The sequence below is a fragment of the Oryzias latipes genome, chromosome 8 (genome assembly GCF_053564925.1).
Source record: "Oryzias latipes strain Hd-rR chromosome 8, Olatipes_Hd-rR_3.1".
NCBI classification, from domain to species: Eukaryota; Metazoa; Chordata; class Actinopteri; order Beloniformes; family Adrianichthyidae; genus Oryzias; species Oryzias latipes.
Window position 1 is genome coordinate 19,466,453 of NC_136244.1, and position 22,606 is coordinate 19,489,058.

The 22,606-nt window shown below is 38.0% G+C and overlaps 1 protein-coding gene across 4 annotated transcripts; it reads right to left on the reverse strand.

Annotated features, from left to right (window-relative positions):
* Positions 1-3,733: 3,733 nt before the first annotated feature.
* Positions 3,734-21,385, reverse strand: trip10a (thyroid hormone receptor interactor 10a). Of its 4 annotated transcripts, XM_011478051.4 has the most exons (16): positions 20,953-21,385; positions 16,427-16,542; positions 15,852-15,908; positions 15,384-15,531; positions 14,577-14,639; positions 14,137-14,241; positions 13,908-14,036; positions 13,307-13,453; positions 13,017-13,205; positions 9,985-10,149; positions 9,715-9,738; positions 7,794-7,903; positions 7,449-7,581; positions 7,248-7,336; positions 7,027-7,160; positions 3,734-5,150 (listed from the first exon to the last, which is right to left on the reverse strand). In XM_011478051.4, exons 1-16 carry the CDS (start codon positions 20,974-20,976, stop codon positions 4,999-5,001), a joined length of 1,785 nt encoding a protein of 594 aa, XP_011476353.2. In that variant the 5' UTR covers positions 20,977-21,385; the 3' UTR covers positions 3,734-4,998. The 4 variants fall into 4 exon arrangements, with proteins under 4 accessions (XP_011476353.2, XP_078807809.1, XP_011476354.2 ...); XM_078951683.1 differs by lacking the exon at positions 9,985-10,149; XM_011478052.4 differs by lacking the exon at positions 9,715-9,738.
* Between the last annotated feature and the right edge of the window lie 1,221 nt (positions 21,386-22,606).

Below are 22,606 nucleotides of genomic sequence, written 5' to 3' on the forward strand. Positions count from 1 at the left end.
TAACAAGAGCTTTGATGTGTTCTTTTGAAAGAGCAGACACATATGCTCTAAGAGATAGAATGGAGAGACGCCTCTAAGCTTTAATGTTTTATAGAGGAAAAAAATGTCTTTCCGTTTGTAAAAATACATTTGGTCCAAGATGATACAAATACAGCTTTTATCGTTATATTTTATCATCATCTTACACCTGCCTGATATAATTTACTGAATTAGAAACCGACAACACCAGAAATGCCAGAGGTGGTAGACACTTCCAGCTCATCTTTGTGGATATTTAGTTTCAAAGAAAAGCAAATTACAACTTTGGGGATTTTATTCCAACAGAAGCAAGATAGTATTTGAAAGGGGTATTCACTCAGCCTTGCTTTCCAGAGCAAATGACTCACTCTAACACTGATTGTTATTTACCCCTGATACAGGATTCACTCTTATGTTAATGAGCTAGATGTGAGTAATGAAGCTGAGTGCTATGCTGCAGCATTTTGTTTGCATTAACCCCAGCTCTGCTACAACTGAAAAAAAGCTTGCAAGTAAAACACATTGATTAGTGCTATTTGTTAAAGGCTGTTTCATATTTGCAAAATGCATTGTGGTCTAGAGAGGCCCATAAGCGGAAAAGATACCGCAGATGAATCTTGTTAAGCTGCCAATTGTCTTTAGATTCTGCAAAGATGCTGCAAAACCTTGATTTTTAATCATGGCTGTTGGAATTCAAGATGTCGCACAAACTAGGAATTTGAAATATTAATAATTAGGAGATTGTCAGTTACTTCTTAAGACTTACTAAGTCCACAGAGATGCAGAGGATCTGAAGGGGTTGCTTCTGTCCCTGTGCTTTTACTTTGCAGACACTGCTGGAAGATTGATTTTTCAAGATCTTTAATCACCTGTGGCGCAATGAACACCAAAATAATTGCTTATTTTCTATCAGCACCCAGTATATTAAAAGAGCTCAGGAGATGATTTAGATTTTACAGAGACATCATTAGTGAATGCTCGCTCATTTTACAAGCTTTTTTCTGGATTAGAAAGACCTTCAACTGGTTTGGGATTTTGTTTTTTCATTTATCAACCCATGGTGTTTGAAGATAAGCAGCTGGATCATTGATTTTGTCAAAATAAAGGCTGCCGTTGAAATTTTCTGAAACCATGACAACCACATGCAAAGTCCGGTTAAAAAATGACTAAACTGTATTAAACACCATAGTATGTCACACTGGACCCACTAGGTATTTTTTCCAGAATGGAAATAAGGGAAAAATGTAGAATCAATATAAAAGTTATATTTAAGTCCCACTCCAGTGATCCCAGTGGTTTTTTAACCCATAACAACACAGACACATTTTTTTCTTCAAAATAAATTTGTGTATTTTACCACAAGCCAAGTGGACCACAGAATCCATTTCTTATATTTTTCTGTTATACTGATGTCACCACGGGTGTTAATCATGATTATGCAGTTTTTTGCACATATTTTATAAAAAACCTGTTTAGTTTCTGTAGAGCAGCAGTAGTTTTTTTAAAATGTCCCTCTTATGGGTGGGACTGTTGACAAAGAGCAACCCCGCCCCCCCTTTCCCTCTCTGTTGTTGAAAGCTTGGAGCAGGGAGCTTGTGGCCACAGGTAGTTGTGGTGTAGAAAATATATTTTCTACATCACAAATACCATCTTTTTCAAACTGCATTTTTATGCTCCTGATTTAAAATTATATGAATAAAGAAATACTCAGAATTGCAAAATTGTGCTTAATTATTTTCCAATATATATCCCCCCATCATTAAGAATGCCACAAGTACATGTTAAAAACACGACAAACACATTTTGGAGTGGGACATTTTACATATTTCTAGAGAATTTCTATTGCAGTCTATTTGTCAAAATGTTGGTTTCTGGCAAACTTAATTCAGGTTTAGGTCTGCAATTTGACTGAGCCATTACAATTAATCTTTTCTACTAAACTTTCTACAAATTTGCTGATATGCTTGAAAACATGATCCTGCACCGTTTGATTTTAGTTGGGCTTAAAGCCGCAAAGCATCTTTGTCGTCTTTCAGATACAACAGGCCATCCGACAACGGATGTTTTCAACACAGTATTATTGCTTCCAGCAACTTTCCAAACAAGCTGTTTCAGTGGAAGTTTTTTTGCTTGTTTGTTTTTTCATACGTGTACTGTCATGAACTTTGACATTTAACCTGCAAACCTGATTCAGATGTTCAACATAGAAGATTCTTCTTTCATTATTATTTTAAACTTTTTTCCAGACCTTGCAGAGTCTGACCTTCAGAATGATCTTTCTGGCACATCCGCCTCTAAGTGGATGGAAGCATTTTCCACTTCCACATAATTAAGTCTAGATTATTTAGACTTACCACCACTTTTGGACCAATGTGCAACCAGCTATTTTTCTGCAATCCTATCTGAGTGTTACAGATCTGCAAACATTCAAAACCTAAAAGTATTTTCACCTTCATTCATCAGAGCATGTTTGTAGACTCTAATAATGTTAACACAAGTCATGCATGTTATATTAGATAGTCCATACTTCCATTTTAGTGCTGCAACTACTTGGTTTTACATTTTTGTTGGGTAAGACAAAAGCAAGAGCAAAAATCTTTAAATTTGAAACAGACATTTTATAGAGTTTCCAACAAAAATGAATGAAAACAAGATAAATATGTATTAAGTACAATATTATGCATACTGGGGGTTTTGGGTCATGACTGGTATGTTTTTAAAGGTAAACAGCAATGACTCACACAGGTCACAATGAAGCAAAAGCTCTACTTTAAATAGCACTTTCAACAGCTGGGTTGAGCATCGGTGAGCACGGCATGCATAAAAGATGAACCAACTGCAACAGATGTTTTGTTCTCCTCTGTATGATGTGTATGTATTTCAGCATTAACATCTCTACCGGGGTGGGCTAAGATGTCAGCATGCAGAGCTGGCTCCCAGCTGAGCCCAGCTGCAAAATCTTGGCAGCTCCCAGTTGATTTTTCTTTCTTTTTTTTTTTTACATTTTTGGAGAAAAGCTGACCTTTAATAGGTCTTGCAATATAAGCTTTTACATACAGAAAAAGATCTATCAAACCCACACCCCTGCTAAAAGCTTCTATTCCTGAATAGATTATAATTTCTTATTCTCTTTGAAATTATGAGGGAATAATTCATTTAAGCCTCATTATTAACGGAGGCTGTGTTCTCTGTCTGCGCAAAACTATTGTTGCTTGTGAGTTTTGATGAAAGTGGGGCGCATGCCAGTTTGGGGTTATTTAATTAGTCATTAAAAATCCTGTGGTTTTGAAGCCAGTACAATTTAATCAGGTATGCAAATGCTGGCCTATATTGAGAATAAAATTATGCAGAGGTGTCAGCTGTAAGAAACAACACAACAATGCCACCTATTGAGAACAAGGTGCATATACTTAAATGAAATCTATAAAGCAACCTGTACTCAGTCCAAAAATGTAATATACTTCAGCTTTATTAGCCTCAGTCCATTTTCTAGGGCTTTTTATTAGATACGTTGCTGGAAATTTGTCCTTAAGTGCTGGAGAAATATGACAGACATCCAGTAAAACAATTCGATTTTTGAAAAATAACTGATTATCTTGTAAAATTAAATAAATATTACATATAATAAGGGAAATATATATTTTTTTAAGATTTACAGTATAAAAAAATAATAGAAACAAATAAAATCTTCAAAACTTTCATAAACAGCAACCCATGTGCATCAACTGTTTATTTTCCAAGGCCAGAGACATCATAACCACTTCTAATAGTGAAATGTGCTCTAAGTTTATTAAATGTGAAAAAACAAATGAGGAAAAAAATATATTATATGCAAAAGTGGTACGAAATGCATTTAACCAGAAAGGCACAAAAAGACACATTAAGTGGAAAGGTATTGCTTCCTGCTGGTTCTTCTGCAACATTAAAACATGAGTCAACATGTGTCAGACAATTCTACATAAAAACAGTACACAACATTACATACTTTCGGTTTTCTGTTGCAATAAAACATTCTTTATTTGAAAGGCTAAAAAGCTAATAAGACAATATTGGTGTGAAAGCTAAAATATATATTATAATATAAATACAACGGTCTTAATGAACCATATTTTTTATTGTGTGCATTTATAACTCCCTTTTGTGGCCACGGACCGTCCAATGGTTGTGCAACGAGAAAAGGAACATCTGAACATTTTTCTTACTACTTACAACTTCTGTCAAACATGAATATTTATTTATATACATTGGTAATAAATTAACTTTAGTACAATTTTTTTAAGGTGGTTTAAAAAAAAACGTCTGTTTTTCTTGGCATCGGATGGTCAGATGGAGAAATGACATTGCTAGGATTGTCTGGTCCTTTCACAAATTGGGTATGATCCTGCCGTCCACAGATTTGGCCCGTTGAAAATGTAAAAAAAAAAAAAAAAAAAAAAGGAATCATTCTTCCTCCCATGTTTGCTCAAAGGCTGTAACACTCTTGAAACAAATAAAGCAGGTTATTCATTCTGAATTCTGCAGTGGAGCTGGCTGTCGACTGAGCTTGTCAGTTTTAAGCAGGTGAGGTAACTTCCTCCTTAGTGTTGCAGGTGAACACTCAGTGGAAAGATGGCAGCAGCCATGATGCTCCTCCTCCTGGTCCTCAACTGCATCTTTTTATGTTCGGAACCCAAACTCCATAAGGCCACAGAATGACGCAAGCCCTTCCACTGCAGAACAAGACTTTTTATTCTTAGGGGAGGAATTGAAAATTTGAAGCGAAAAATCCTTTTTGAGTAACTACGATTGTAAAAATGGAAAGTAAGCCACGAGGATCACACTGCTAGCACCGTTTCTCTTCGCATGTAGGGCACCACTCTCAGGAAGTCCAGTGCTTGTTTTGAATCTTTTCAGGCAGTCCCAACCACAAGGTGATGAGGCGTCTTTATGGTTGGTCCAAGAAAGAACCACAAACAGTTTTGTGAAGTGTTAATCTGTTTCCTATTTTTTGAGAGTAATGCTGACATAAGAAGTAGGTATGTAGCCCTCATCTCCATTGTTCCTCCGGACTCGGGTCCAACCATCACCTTTGTCCTCCTCCACCACAGCCAAAGCCTCCCCTTCCTGCATGGCGATGGTTCCTTCACTGACACCTAAAAAGGAGTAATAGATGACATGAGCCAGATTTCACTGGTTTCTATGTGTGACAGATGTAACATCTGCATGCTATAGATTGTTTCAATTTTGTACTTTAAGTGTTTTTCTAGCTCTTGACCCACAAACGTGATAGGATCATCTCCGGCCCATGAGCTCATTTTTAAATATGGCAGAAATCTCTCAAGAAATACAAATTTGGTGCTCAAAGTCCCATAATGCCTTGCAGCACCAACCGTGCCAATGAACAAGCTAACAGCATTTTAATAGCTGAGACTTTCTGAAGAACAGGAAGAGAAATATGCAAAGGTAAAAGTAATAATCCTATGCTCAACAAAATATTCCTAATTTTGAATCCCTCCCAGAATATGTGGACATTTACAAGCTTCTTTTGAGCCCACCTGACTTCAAGAAACTCATTTCTAGGAATGTGAATATTTTTTCTGAAAAACTGGGGTGTAATACTTTGTGTGTGAAAAATTCTTGGGAGGAAGATCTGGGATTACAGATTGGGGATAGGCATTGGGAGAAGAGCCTGCAAAATATCCACTCTTGCTCCATAAATACAAGGCTTCAATCAATTCAATTTAAAGTACTGCACAGGATCTATTACTCAAAGGTTAAATTACACAAATATTTTCCTACCATTTCCCCCATATCCGACCGCTGCAAATATGCAATGGGCACTTTGACTCACATGTTCTGGACCTGCCTTAAATTGTACTACTTTTGGCAGGAGATTTTTCACTGGTTTTCAGATTTATACAAGCGCACCTTGGTACCGGATCCCAAACTAGCTTTGCTTAGAAATAGTTCATCCCTTCTGTACCTTCCATACACAAATAACAATTGTGTATGGAATGGTAATTGCAAAAAAAAATCATATCAACATGCTGGAAATCTGACACTGTGTCTCTATTTAAGATGTGACTTTCTGAACTCACCAGTGTTTTGCACATAGAAAGGATTTGATATGTTCTGGACAATAAGCATAATGTATTTTTTGATGTGTGGCAGCCCTTTTTGGATCATTTGAAGTAAAAAAAAAGTGACAACCCGCCCACAACAGATTAATTTAGCCGCTTTTCCATTTTTTTTCTCAATTGCTTGGAAATGATTTTTTCAAATTGCAGTGTAATATTATGTTCCCTTTGTAGTCTTTTATTCCTTGCCCTTGTTCTTGTGTATTTGGTTGTTTTTTTTCCGGTTTGTTTGTTTGTTTGTTTGGTTTTCCTTTTAGTGGTTCAAATGTATATTGTATAAAAAAAAAGAAAAAGAAAAAGATAATGATCCTATGGAGTAAAAAGCATGATGGAGCACTCTTTATGCCTTGCCATGCTCGGAGTGAATGCAGCTTGAAAGTCAACATATACTGTTCATAACCTGGCATTAAAACAAAAATAACTCGTGAACAAAAAAAAGTCTATTACTCTACTCAAAGAAAAGAAAAAAAAAATCAAAAAAAGTATTTATTCTTTTTGGCATTTTTTCTGAAGTATTTACTTTTTTTTATTTTAGAAGCAATGTTTTGTTCAATTATAAAATATATTTGTACATTAACTTTTTATTTTTGATTCAAGCTGTTTTGATTGTTTTATCAGAGAGACTACCATATAAACCTCAGTCTGGTTGTGCTCCATAAAAATGAATCCACTGTACGTCAAAGTCTTAATTGTGTTCTAGGTTTTAGTTTCTGATTGCGTTTACAGCATTTTTTTCATGAAGATAAGTATTTATTATTGCAATAAAATGTAAGGAACTACATCAAAGTCTCCCTGATTTATTAATCATAATAATATCACCCAGAAACTGACTCTGCAGCATTGATTTTTTTTTTTTATGTACTATAGCGAGTTAAAGCAACCTTTGACCTACCAGGGAAGTTGTACAAGGCGATGCATTCCCCGATAGGAGCTGTAAGTTCTTCATCGTCAAAGTCATCATCAAACTCAGCATAAATGGCTTGGGAGGGATCCGGAGTGCTTTCATCGGAATGAGCTCCATCGGGACTGAACAGGAAAAACAAAGGTTTCCTGTTCAGAAGGAAAAACTCATTTGTGCTTCAAATACAGTCTGTGATGGGAGTTCAACCTCACCTGTATACATCATGGGCTCCATTATTGTTAAAAGACTGGGCTCTATAGCGTAGCGTGTCTCCTCGGCCGCCTGCTTCAGCCAGCCAAGTCTGCACAGCAACCAAAGAGAGAATCAAAGATGTTCATAGCATTTAAATGGATCCTGGAGAAAACAACCTGAAGACATTTTGAAAAAAAAAAAAACACACAACTGAGGATTACCTCATACTTGCTCATATCTCCTCTAAGCTGCTCTATTTTCTGGGATGTTTGGTTAATTTGGGGTGCAAGACTAGCCGGGTCTCCCATTTGAGGATTTTTCTCATAAACATCTTTCATCTTTCCAAGAGCTTCACTAAAAAGAGAAAGAAAAAAAAGAAGACTTTTGGTGAAAATCTCTTCCCTGCAGGGCTCAAAGTGGCTAAACAATTCACTCACTCACAGACAGAACAGAGTTGTTTACTCTGCATGAATATTGGATCTGTGCTTCCAGCAGAGGTTGTAACCGAGGTTTTTATGAATGCATGAAAACGCCCCCTATAGACAGATGCAGGCTAACGCACACACCTCTTATCCACTTCCTTTTGCAACTCTTTGCAGATTTCTTCAAACTTCTGTTGTAACCTCTTCCTACGCTGCTCTGGAGGTAAGTGGCCAAAGTCTTCAGTCACTGTCGGCTGGAAGAGGTCACAGGAAGGGTGGGTTAACATGAACTCCGGCCTACATTCGACATTTTCCCAAGAAAAGGCCAAAAACCACACATTTGAGGAGAAGAAACACACCAAGTGGTTTCAGATCAACTCAAACTTTAAATTTAAAACTCAAGGTGTTACTGAGCTGAAGACAAAACAGCCACCCATGAATCATAAAGGTTGAATGTAAAGCCCAACCCACAACAGCAACACTAAGTCCCGTTATCTTTGGCAGAGTAAAAATAAAAATCTTAGTGCACAATCTCAACTCATTTTTGATGTCAGCAAGCATGGAGTTAAATCCCTTAATAATTATTTTATGGTTGTATTATGATATCCACACATGCATTATGTTTTTGTTGCAACCGCAAACTAAATGTATTCATTTGCAAAGAAAAAAGAAGAACAAATGCAGAATATTTTTGTGCTTTTTACATACTTGTCCTCTTGTAAAAAAAAAAAAAAAATTGTTTTTCACACTTCAAACATATAAATGAACCCTATAACCTCTGACTTTTGATATGAATCGAGCTAAACTAATCCACCAATCAGCACCTCTCTGCTGACCACAGCCAATCAGCACACCACCATATACTGGTTAATCAGATTTTAAAACATTTCACGAATTAATGAAAACAAATTTTTTCTTCTTTTTTTTTCTTGTAGTCAATTTTCTAAAGCTGAGACTTGGTCTATCTCTGTCACTGTGAACAGTGGAAGGGGGCAGATGACCTTGGAAGTGTGGCAAATGAGAACAGTAGAGTGGAAGGCCATTACAAATGAAAGTCAAAAATGTTTGTTAATAACATTAAAAAAGCAGTTATTTTAGTCGAGATGCCACTACTAATTCTTAAAGAAGCTTGTATTGGTGATTTAAATAATGATGATACTAATATTGACCCAGAAATTGAGGGGGCAAAGCTTTTTGCTAATGGGGGCAGAGGTCCCTAGCCCTCCTGTAGCTCCACCCCTGACTGTCAACTGTTTCATGTTACTCAATTTTCCTTCTGGAAAATTGTTATTGGGCGTGGAAAATTTCTCTATCTGCTTTAGTAGAACCAAAAAGTTGATTTTGAATAATTTAAATGGCTTTTATTTTTCCAAAACTAAATTATGTTTTCACAAATTTCTCTGCAGAGATCGGTAACCTTAAACTAAAGAATGAGCCATTTCAATTTCACTATGTTTTGTTTAATCTATTTTAATTCATACGTTTAACATTTTTCAATCTGTAGACAGGAGAAAAGTGCTGATTAGTGGATATTTTTAGATTAAATGTGTCAAAAGTCAGACGTTGAAACTTGCATTTGTATTTCTTTGCACGCACTCATAGAAAATACTTGTGTGTGGATGTGCCATTATGAAAACCTGACCAAATTTTACCAGACAAAATTTCTTCCATCTGTATGTCTTTTTCACACAGTCTCACAATATTTTTTGCATACACAAATCTTTTTTTATACAAGCATTTCCAAAGAAGAAAAATATCCTGCTCTGCTTAATGTAAATATGAACAAATGTTGCTTGCATATGCAAAAATTACTTGCTTGCAAGTGGAGGTCTCATTTTGCACGTGTTAAATAATTATGGAAAGAATAAAACTCCATGAACAAGTTTCAGTCCCCTCTTCCGCCACCAGATGGCCACCTTTTCATTACAGAACTGGACAGTTATTCTGAGGTACTAGGTCTTCAAAAAAAAAAGGGGGGGGGGGGGCTGTGTAAAGGAAAAGTGGCCATTTTTGTGTTTTGAACAAATGAAACCCCCACACCAGTTTTTTTTTCTGTCCACATTACCAAGGCCTTCTCTGGAGTCACTTTCTGAGGGGGAAAAAACAAACAAAACAGCACATGTATGGAACAATCTTACACCAGAAGTTGTGACCAGCCTATAATTATAGTTTTCTTTACTTTAATGCATATTTCTGCCATAAGCTCTACATGGTTTAAGACCAATTCGTGGAAAATGTCATCTAAAGAATTCAGTGATCCTTGCAGAGGCCAAATTGACACCCGAGCACAGGAGGCGAGGTCTCCGGGAACCCTGATCACCTCCTTGTCACTCACCGATCTCCTGAGTGTCCGGAATGAAGAGATTCTGGGTTTGACTGTCTTATTGATCTCCTTCAAACAGTACGACAGGGGGTCCCGGCCAAACTTGGGGGAAGTTGATCCATTAGAGGGTGAGGGGGTTGGTGGTGTGGAGAAAGGAGTGAGTGTGGAGGAAGAGAACTGAGCAAGACCAAAAGTACCAGCACCCGAGAGTAAGGTATGCAGGCATAGGTCAGAGGAGGAGGAGAGGGGCAGCAGAGAAATGGGGGGGGGGGGACAAAAAAAACAACAGGGTAACAAGGGGAAAGAAAAAGACACTGTCAACACCTCAGTGCACCACAGTGCCTGGGACAATACTGCAACAAACCCAGCACATGAGCCACAGCAGCATGAAAGAACAAACACACATCTCTGGCTCTTCTAAGCAACATGTTGAACAAAACAAGAAAAAAATTAGGCCAATCCAGACCAAGTCACCTAATTCTCCCTACACTTTTATTCCAAAAATACAATAACTACAGTTTCATGGCAACAAAATCTGTTTCAGGTAATTTTTGACTTGACGTATACTTTGAGATAAGTTAAGAAGGTCAACTATTTCTTTCTTTTTATGTCCTATTTTATTTTCAAGACTAAATATAAATCAGGCCATCATACTCTGCTTTCCATTACAAGAGCTTGCTTGTGTCTGATGGTGTAGCGCTCCCTGAATAGTTCATGTTTGTGTCACAAACTTGTGTTTCCTTCCTGCTGCCCAAAAGGCAACTGGAACGAGTTCCTACCAAACAACAATGCATACAAGGAAATTTCCCAGGAGGATGGAAAAAAAAGACCGAAATAATAAAAACATATGAAATCTCTGACATTTAAAAGAAAAAGAGAAAAAAAAGTGATAAATGCTGAACCTGTGTGCAGCAGGTTTTCGGCTGTCAGTCTAATATTTTGCATTGCCTCACTAAATTTGTAAGACTAATACACAGTATCAAATTTGCCTACCTGTGTTATTTACATTTATACTTATACACATTAATAAAAGGAAAAGGCTCCTTTAAGTATTTTTTACAAATCCAAGATATAAGTAATTCCTATATGGTTGGAAAACAGAGGTTGTTTGTGGTTTATATAAAGTTACAGGAATGTCTTTTATCAAGACCATTTTCAAATTTCATGCTCATACCTACATTTCACAGTAATTTTAAATATTTCCAAATGTAAACATTAGTATCATTTTAAATATGGTAACAAATATACATATATATTATATAATATATATGTTTAGCATTTAAATCTACATGTGTTACGTAATAAAACACATGAGCTACTTGTCAATTATGAGTTGGATTTTAATTAATAGCTTCAAAAAACAATAAAGAATCAAATATTGACTTGGTAGAGCTGTGTGACTGTGTATGGAATGACCAGCAACACAAAAAACACTACACAAAAGCAATCAGCCAGGGCTTCACACAGGGGCCACAGCAGCCCAGCACCTGCAGTCAGACTCAAGCAGAAGGGGGGCGCAACTAAAGAAACTTTAAAAAACAGGCAAATATGTAATGCTAAAATGTTGTTTTGATTTATAAAAAGACCTTTTTACCCTCCATTTTCCACCCTCTTTTGATATAACATTCTTATGAGTTTATCAATTACTTGTATTGCAATAATGTGAAGTCGGTATTAAAGCTGGTGCGGCTGGATCACGGCGTTCCAGAGGGTCTAAAATAAAACGATTTACCTGTCCATAAAATATGGCATATTTCAACAGTCCAAGCTAAAGTTAGCTGAGCCATCATAGCGACTCGGTGTGGAAAATCATGTTCAGAGTGAAGCGGCACCATCCTGACTGACCTACATAGATAATGCTTCAGTTCACAAACCAGTACAGTTGTTATAAATAGCTTGCATATCTACCATGGTGGAGTCGTGTACATAGATTTTTTGAGGTTCATGAATGTTCAGTGTTAGAAAAAGGTTAACTCGAACGCCGCCTGCAGTTAAGATTCGTACAAGGAAGCGTGGGAGTGGGACCTATTAGCTAAATGAAAATGGAGCCGTTTGGCTCACGGCCTTGAACACTGAGTGTCTAAAAGAGCCGTATAACAAGGTCCCACACGTAAACACTGGGGACGTGAAGTACAGCACTGTTATTATGTGGGCATCCACCACTTTGGTGCTACTTGTCCTAAGAGTTATGGGAATGTAAGTAGAGGGGAGCAGTTAATAGAAGTGTTTAGGGACCTTATGTGAACCAGGAGTTCTTACGCCAGGACAGCTAGCCTTCTGTTCCCACTCCTAACGCTTAATTGGTAAAACATGACTGATGACACAGAGCTGTGCGACACACACATACAAACAAAGAACAGGAAGAGTGCGCAGCGGAGCAAGGCCAACGGGGCATGCAAGGCAAGGAGAGGTGCTGAATAAGCAAAACACTGCAGAAAAGAAAGAAGTCATCGTTTAGCGTGGAGAATGGAGGAGAGGACTATTAACTGGTTGGTGTTCAGCCACTCGTACCACCAGTTTGATTTGGGCCGTTTGACATATTTATCATGGGGAAGTGAGAGAGACTCCGTTGTGATTCGGCCCCTAACGCCGGGATCCAGGCAGCATAATGGATGCAGTGTGTTTGTGGACGCCAGCAGAGGAAAATTGACTGTTGTTTGGGTCCCGTGCTGTTAAAAGCACAAGCGCAGCAGAATGCTGACTGCCAGCTGACCTACTGGAACCTCGCTGCAGAAATGGGGAGGGGGTGGAAGTCGAGGTTTAGTCACCTACAGCCAGGGAGTCATGCAAAGGTCCTGTGCTGGATGCAGTCATTTACTGTGAAATCCAATCATGCATTAATATTACCAAGCTTAAGAGTTTAAAAAAGACATTTTCAGTTGTTGCATGTGTGCCAAAATCCCAGAAAGAACATAACCGCTCTCTGAAGTGGATTTTCTGATTCTGCCAAAACGTTAAGACCATTAAAGCTGGGAGATGAGCAGCATTCAAACCTTTCAGTGCTGGGCAAAAATTAGTGCTCTGATACATTACACTGTCCTTACCTTAGTCCTCCTGCTGAAAAGCCAAAAGTTTTTGCTCCTGTTCTTTCCCAGAAGGTCTATAGGACCTTTAGGTGTACCCAAGCTACTGTCGGACGAGGCTCGATTGATTCCCTGACTGTAGTCCTCAAACTCCAGATCTCCAGGTCGCTCAAAGCCAGATTTATTCTGTTCTATTACAATCCTGGAGTCCTAAGTTTAATGGATATATATAAAAGAGTTAATTTTAAGAGCTTGGTGATAAAAAAAAAAATGCACAAAAGCACAATAATCAGTAATTTAACGCAACTCACATTCTTCTCATCAACACTGGAGCCGGCTTTAGTAATGCCCTCCAGGCATTTGCCGATGATAGGCATCACTTGCTTCTCTGTGTCCGAGAACAAGATGTAGCCTTGGGCCAACTTCTGCGCTCGCCTCTCATCCAGATCCTGCAATTTCTAAAGGAGGAAAATCGTTTTTCACAAACTGCAATTAAAAAAAAATAGACAACTATGTCTATTTTTATTATATGGAAAATAAAACTATTATTATTTACAATAAAATTGGGAATCCAGGTAAACAAAATACTGCATTTACTGATGAAACCTTTAGGTTTGATTAATAAAAACAAACAGGATCTAAAAGGTTTTTTTTTCTTAACACATTTCTTCTCCTCCTAGAAGTCGCCCCCTATTGGCTGCCAGATGTCACAGGTTTGAGGTCATTTGGATAAAGTTTGGTTCTGTTCTTTTTTTTTTCCTACGTTTTTTTTACTGCAGTAAATGACTAGAACAAATCCCAATGAAGAATTTTTCTACAACTAACTGAGATAAAAGACCCTGGAACACCACCTTTCACCCCTGGAAAGCACAGATGTTGACCCAGGATGCCACGCTGCCAGAGAAAACTCACATTGAAAATGAGGGGCATGTCATTAAAATAGAACTGGTTCTGCTCCTTGTTGTATTTTTGGAGCTGAGCAGCGTAGTCATTCTTGCACTCCTCTGCTATGTGTGCTTTTATGTGAGCTTGCTGTTTTGCCTAAAACACACAAATGAAAACACAGGTAAAAAGGTGACTCTGCTCTTGTTTTGCATCACATGAACCATGTGTGATGTAAATACATTTCTGCAGCTCCTACTTTTTCAACGTCGGCTTTGGTAGCGTTGATGTCCTGGTCTGTCTTCTCCGCGTGCTGTGCCGCTCGTTCTGCTTCCCTCCATTCTCTCTCAAAACGTTTTTTGCTCTAGTGAGGCGGGAGATTTAAAGCCAAATAAAGAAGAAAAGGATGTGACTTTAAAATGAAAGAGGAGTATCTCTTTTGGGTTTTTTTGACCAAAGTTTTATTGTCTAAAAAAAGGAGATCAAAGTTTTCCAACTCTGGGATTAAAAAAAAAAAATCACCTCTAAACAGATCTTGGGTTAAAAACAAGTTTAAACCACATCTGCTTGTTTGACTATAAACAAATAAAGCGACATGACAGAATCCATGTGGCCAGTAACTCACACAGAGCTTCTGGTGGCGTTCCGTTTACAACATAGTGTGTTCTGACCAGTGCTTTGAGTTGTAGCGGCACTCACATTGTCCAGCTGCTTGTAGGTGCTTTCCAGACTCTGCTGGGCCTTCTTGGCCTCCATTAAATACTGCAGACATTCATAAAAATAGACAGAGTGAGGGAAGGGGTCAGATGACATTGAAAGACACACAGAGAGTGAGTCGTGTGGAGGAGCAGACAGAATAAACAATGATCTCTACAAGCCACGCCGCACAACAGACAGGAAAACAAACAGCCGTGTGTTTAGCTGAGACATAAATTCGTCAACTTTTGCAATCCAACCCTACAGACAACGCATTTCTCGTTTTGACCAATGATCCCGAAGGAGACACTAAAATGTATTTCCTGCCGCAGCAGGGAGATATCCACCCCATCCACTCTCCCCCCATGCTTTAAACTCCTCCTTCTATGTGTTGTAACTTAAAAATATCTTTGGTTTGGTTTCATCAAATAACCTTGCTGCAGTGTGCAATTGTGCTGGGGGCGGGCTTACTCCGTACCAACAGTCCCGCCCACAACTTAGAGGTCAATTTCTAATGAACTGCTACTGCTCTGTAGAACCTGGGTCATAAAAAAACATCACTTTTTATTTTTATTTTTGGCTAAAACTGCAGAATTATATTTAAAAGAACACTAGGAATGCTGTTAGACAAGCTAAAAAGATGATCGAAGTTGGACTTTAAGGAAAGTTTCCAGTTTTGAACATCACGGAAAAGTTACCAAACTGAGGTAGTTAACAAGGGAAAGACTGCCAAACCAGTTCATTTGAACCTAATTGAACTTCCGAGCAGGTGCACTCTGTGCATCCTGGTCATTTGCATATCCAGCTCACCGTCTTTCGCTCCTGTTTGATCTCCTGCAGGTACTTGGTGAGATCAATGCAGATGTTCACAATCAAGTTCTCTGCAATCAGCTCCCTCTGGCCTGCGTAGTCATTCATCTCATTCAAGATGTCCAAAAACGACTGGTGGCTGGACAGCCTGTCGTTAGAGAAACGAGGGGAAGAGGAAAGGGTGGAGACAGAGGGACATGCTGATAGGAACACTGATATGGTGATAAACACACAGAGCTGAGTGGAGGATAAGAAGACCGTGATTCTCTTATTCCTGCTTCCCTCTGAGGGCATTTATTTATCCCACAAGCATTGGTTCCACCACCATACACAGATAACGCCAACAACAGCATGATTCCCGGCAGCTTTAAATGGGATCTTATTTGCCGTTTGTTCCAGTTTATTTATTGAGAGTGTGAGAGGCTTTTGGAAATGATGTGAACACTCCAAAACTTTAAAATGACTCACCTGCACTCTGGCTCATCTTTGTTGCTTCGTTTTTGGTTATATTTCTTTGAAAGATTCCTGTGGAGAGTGACAGTGCAGGACAAGTCATTGGTAAACACGTTTTGGTTTTTGTGAATCAATGGCTGCTTTAAAACTAAAAGTCCACCATCAACATATTAAAATAGCCATTCTTCCTCCTTTCGCTCTTCTTTTAACCACATCCATTTGATCATGTGGCAGTCTGCTCCCACTTCCTCTCCTCCCCAGCAAAGCTGCGCACTCCAACAGATGTGCTTCTGCACACGGAGAAACAACTGGAGAAAGGAAGAGCTGGGGATAAAAGGAGGGGAAAGCCAGCCAGCACACTGCAGCTGCAGAATCGGACCAGTGTTTCACATAAACAAACCAGATTCTGTCCCAACGCAGTCATGAGACCAACAAACATTCATAAACAACCCATTTAAGCACACAAAAATTACAAAACACAAGCCGCTTTTGAGCAGCAGGCTTGCACATTAGCATTTGACACAGTCAGCGCAGGAAAAAGGAAGAAAAAAAAAAGGAGCAAAAAGAAAGGCAACAAGAGCGAGGCCTACCTCAGCTGTTTGGCGTAGTTCTGCTCAATCTCTGTTCTCTCCTTTACAAACTTTGCATACTTCTCCACCAGCTCCAGACCAGACTGTGTGTGCTTCTCTATGATGTCATATTGGTCCTGGGGGAAGGAGCATGGGAAACAAGTGAGGAAAAGCCAAGTCAACAGCAGGCAAAGTGGCACATGTTAACCTCTAGGTTGCTCCTCCGGTCTGGTTTAAGGACAGGTTGAAGATGTTTTAACAGAAAACCATAAAGCTGACACACACACACACACACACACACACACCCACACACACACACACACACACAACAGTGTCTTTTTTTCTGCACACCAAGGCTGCAGGAATGTTCCCCATTTGTGTTGAATGAGCTGGTCAAAGTGTGTAAATATTTTTATCATTTAACTCACCAAGGAAAGACATCTGAAGGGTCTCTTACAGTCTATTACAAATATGATGTATTTACCTAAGAGAAATCTTAAAGAAACACAACCTATTTACAGTCATTAATCTAATCTATGACAGGATTGATAGGATTTTCTTCAGGACTGTTTCAAACAGTCCTTCTTTGTTCTTCTTACTCCATCATTGCTTATCTTCTGACACCCTCAAGCCCAGCCAAGTCTAGAAGAAGTTATTTTTCTGGCTGGTGGTTTTGCTGAGAGGAGATTTGTAACATGTTAGGCCTTGTTTTTCCGCACCTTTCAGGTGAGCCAAAGACTTGTAATCCGAGATCACAGGGAACCTCAAGCAAAGGAAAGGTGTTGGAGATTAAGATGGATAACAGCAGCACTGAGTCTCAAAAATAGAAAGACATAGAATACATAATATTTCACCAGAGAAACCCCTCAAAGTGTGGAGTTAAGATGGTCTTGCTTTTAATATAAACAGAAAACAGTCTATACACTTTTTTTCTGTACAGTGCATTAAGGTCTAAAACAGCTAATTGTTCTACAACTTCTTTTATTTGCTGTTTTTACATTACTGAGTGAGGGATACAAACTACAACTGTTTTTCTAAGAAATGGTTTTTATGTCAGCTATAGTTGCAAAGTACAAGAAAAACTGAAAATGAACGTGGAATATTTTGGTGGTAATATGAATTAAATTATATATTTTTAAAATGTTTTTTTTTTATTCTGTGTTCTCCTTTAAGTTTAATGTAAATTGAGGTTGGCCCATTAAATAATTTTCTTTATTGGTAGACAGAACTCAAAAACCTGCAGTTCCTTATCTCAAATTCAAAAGAGTATCCTTTGCTTTTTTTAAAACTTCAAAATTAGTGTTGTTATTCTGATATATTAAAGTATGGTGCACGCGTTGATCAATTCCTTTCATTTCTTACCAGGGGCTTCAACTTTTTTCAGAATTGCCTCAAAAATTGCTTGGAGGAAAATTGTTCAAAAGTGATGGTACAGGCTTAGCATAAGGAGGCAGACTGGATGATGGGTTGTCATGGAAACTTAAAATGTCCAAACATCACCATTTAAGTAAAAAAAAAATTGTATCATAGAATGTTTTACATTTGGGTACATTTAACTCATCCTGGGAAAACTACATTTGTTCTGCGTGGTCCAGTTTTCAGTCTGACTTAGACCAATGCTGAATTTATAGTGTAAGCAGTTCGCTGTTCCTCTAATTTTGACTTGTGGCTTCACACAATGTCTGCAGTCTCACAATACACAATACAATGCCAAATTGCAAATAATCTGTTACAGAGAAATGCCATAGGTAAAAAAAAAACAACCTATGTTTATTTTATTCCAACTGAACAAAAAAAAAAAATTTACCGTAAATTAATGATGAGGTCAACATCACAGCAAATCAATCAAAATGATTAAATATACTCTAATCTGTTCAGTTTTACTGAAGAATTATTTGTGACTCCAAAGAACAGAAATAAAATCAAATAAAATATAATAAAGTATGAAATCCACAATTATACAGTTTGAAGTAAAAGGGGTTTAAATAATCCCCATCCTGACCATGTGCAGAGCAGCTGGTGACCGTATAAAGGAGGAAATATGCCTCTTCTTATTTTCTTTTTTTAAAGAAAAATCCACTGCAAAGGCAAAACGACAAAGTGTGGACTTGGACCTTAACCAGTTGGGGTTGAGGAAACATAAAAAAAAAAGAGACTGAAATGTTACAAAACCCCAGTGCTTTTGTGATATGCACTATGAGAAAAGAAATACTGTTTTGTTGGTAAAAAAAAAAAGGAAGGAGAGAAGAACTGATAGCCACACAGAACTAAATAGGATGACTTTAGACAACAATATCTATACAATTCATCCAGAGATTGTCCTTCTATACGGTAAAGACTGTGTATCGAGGCTCTACACGAGAGGAGCTTCACATTTTTTCACATAGGCTTTGATAGCCAAATAACCTGACATAGATTCACAGAACAGGCCCAAACCATGATGCTACCAACAATATTGATTACAATCCAACTGTTGCAAGTCCTTTTCTATTTATTAATTTAAAAAAAATTCTACACATTCACATCATATTTTACTTTTATTTTTTTACATATTTTACTCAACATAGAAAATATTATTGCAATTATTTGCAGTTGTGCTCTAAAGTTTCTAGCTCATGCAGCTTGTAGGAAAACTTTATCATGTTTTCTGTTTTATTTATTTTACAAACTACATTTCATCTTTAGCTCTTAGTATTTTACATATTTTGTCTGCACATATTTCTTTTGTGGTTGTTGTCTTTGTCTTGTTTTCCTGCTGCTAAGCCTGTGACATAGTTGATGAGGTGGGTAGAAGAAGAAAAAAATGCAGGTAGGCATTTATTCACTTGAACCAGCTCGATAAAAACCACAGCTGCTGCCGGAAACCTGTGACTGCAAACATGGTTTTCAACAAATAAAAGGCCTTCTCTCAAGTCAAAGCTTAGTTTTTCTTTATGTTTACGCTTTCAAGTTAGTACATTAAAAATATGTTTTTTTAGCCGTTGATCATTTTATGAAGCAAAATCTGTGTTTCATCAATAAAAAAAATACTGAATAGAAGGACACTTGTTGAAACCACATTAACCATTTCCAAAACCTAAAATGCATTTTCAATTAACTAACACATACAAATCCCATTTAAGCCATTAAATGCATCATGAAAGAAAACCAACTTTTTTATGACAACCGTCACAGGAAGAACAACTATGTTCAGGTAAATAAGGCATCCTATAGGAGTTACCATCACAAAGTCATTCAAAGAAGTTATCGATATTCCAAAATTAGCTTTAGAGGTTTTAGAACATAAACTACCACAAAATTTTCCTTAGTTTAGTTTCTCTGAGTCACAGAAGAACAATCCCAAGAATTCTTTCTGGGTGACATTTTAACCCGTTAAACCCGCCGTGTCATCAAGTGAAAGCCGCAAAGCATCTGAAGGAGCTGCACAGGAAGTCACTTGATAACATTGCTGCTGTGAACATCAAGCCCTGAGTCACTGACTATCTGAACTAGAGGCAGATCTGCCACACAGGAGGGATGTTCACCATCACCCCCTGAAGAAGACACGGGGATCTTGCATGGCACAAAGTGTGGCTTAAAATAGCCACCAGATTACAATCAGGGGACAGATGCCAAAGGGTTGACTTGCTCCACAGGTTGACTTAAGAGCCAAACATTCACAAAACCAATTAGGGCTGCAGAGCTTTGTGCAGCTAGACAAGTGAGATCACACCAAACACAAGAGTCACGGTAAAATATCCACAACACCTAAAATCAATACTAGATTTTATGCATTTATCCATGACAGTTTATTAGGTTTATTGTTGAGAATTTCAACTAAGTCTATTGTAAAGTGGCACAACTAAATAGAGGGGGGAAAAATCTGGAAAAAACAAAAAAGCCTAAGTAAAATGTTTGATAAACACTGGGTCCTTGCACGAATCAAAGTAGGACAAAAACTAATTAGGCTATCGCAGCAACCAGCACAGGATGATAAAAGGGACAGGGGAAGAGGCCTAGGGGGAGACTGCAATGAGGTCAAAATCTCCCCTACCCTGCATCTCTGCAATGCTCCACTTCAGACTATTCAGGTTTACAGGGAGCATGTGCATGCTTCTGTTCTGAACATGCTCAATCCTGACAGTGGCGATATATAGTTTCTGAACCCCTTCATTTAAATGCATACCCAGTCCTGCGCGCGCACAGAAGGTGCATGATGGTACAGCAGTGATGTGGGATGTTGCCAAGAAACAGCACATCAGCTGATCAGATCTCTATGTAAACTAACACAAAGGACGCTGTCGTGCATCGGTGACTGAACAGGAAAAAAAAATGCATGTTTGCTGCGTCCTGTTTGAAAGAAAGATGACTTTAATCTAAAAATGTTAGAGCAAATAAATTGTTTGATTTTACTTTGAAGTAAACGTTTAAAAGTCGAGATGCGTTCATGACCAAACTTTCTTTAGACACTGATTACAAGCTCTTTTCCAACTCTCGTCTTTCAGAGTCTAAAAATATGTATATTTTTCACTTTCTGAGTTTACACAAGAGTCGACTGATGAACTCACCCAAAGGTCCGTGCCCCAGTCCATGTTCCGCTGGGTTTGCAGCGCTTTCTCCCGAGTACAAAGAAGTTCTCCAAAGTTATCCCAGCCGCTCGCAGGGAGGGAGGCCCCGCAAAAAGCTCTAATCCCGACGCGCTGAATCGGCCTCAAACACGACACGCTGCGGGGTTGATTTCGCTTGCAAATCACGTAAAACCCGCATCAAGATGAAGTAATCAACCTGGGCTGGCAGTCGTTAGGCTTGTTAGTCCAAATATTTTTCATAGCAAAGGAAACAGGGACAAACTGGCTCTCATGTCCGCGTCACTCCCAAATCCTAAATCTTAAAGGGCCAGCGCGCTAAAGCCAGGCCCTCCGTGCCACATCCTGACGGCCTGCAGGGGCGCGTCCAGCACACAGGGGGGTCAGGGGCTCAACAACCAGTACGGGTGACTTCACTGAAGCAGTACTCCAAATATGTCATATAGACAATTTCATCTGACTTCAAATGAAAAGAAAAACAAATAAAAACAGACATTTTCAAATGTGCCATTTTGGTCTCTTATTCTAAATATATATTGAGATAAAAAAAAAAAACATTTCAAAGCAAACAAAACGTTAAAAAAATTACAAAACAGAAATGATTGTTCTTAACATGCATACACATAAAAAATCATACCAAATATACTGCCAACCTTCACTAATAAAAATAACTGACATTTACCAGCTCTGTTTCTGTATCAAGTTTGCAAATATTTTAACACAATTCAGAAAAACCTAGCTCAACAGACTTCAAAAAAGGATTATGTCTGTTGTTCAACATTCCATACACTACCAAAACTGAATGGTTAGAAAGAAAAAAACTTTATTCTTGCAAAAAAAAAATTGTTGTTGCAAAATAATTTTAGTTTAAGAAAACATGTCTTCTTGACTAGAATTTTCTTTCTCAAGAAAAAAAAGTCTTGGTAAGACAATTTTTTTGTGCTTATTTAAAGAAAAATTTTCACATTTTAAGACGTTTTGACTTATTTGCAGAGTAAACACTCCTCTGATTGGTCAAAACTATTATAAATAATAAAAATAAATTCTCAGCTTGGCAGTCATGCAAAAAGGAAACGGACCTTGACTACAGTTAGCGTGTGAAATGTAGCTGCAGTCAAAACTGCAGTAGAAGAGGTCTGCCCTTCTTTACTGTCACATGCCTGTAACTGTTGGCAAACTTATTTTGGGGGCAGCAGCAGCTCAAAGTGACACTTCCAGTCACAGCATCTGATCTCAGTGACTCTGGTATCAACGTTAAATAATATCTGGTTTGTTTGGTGAAGGAAAGCTTAATGAGATTTATATTTATGTATTTACAGCTTTATTCTAAATACGTAGGCATCAATTGTTGTCTTCACATGCACAATCAGTGCCCAACTGCATGCAATGGTGAATTGGACACTTTTGAAGATAAAGCTGTTAAAAAATGATATTTTTTACTCATTTTATATCCATAAAAATAGGATATTGCGTATTTAATTTTAACACTGTAAAGCAATGACACAGGATTAATTAAATCATTTTATGAAAAAAGGAAAAACCTTTTGGTTTGGCTTTGATTGTTCAGCATGTCCACAGCCAGCTGAGGAAGATGAAGTTCCTCATGACCACCATATCAACCTACAGTCAGCAGACA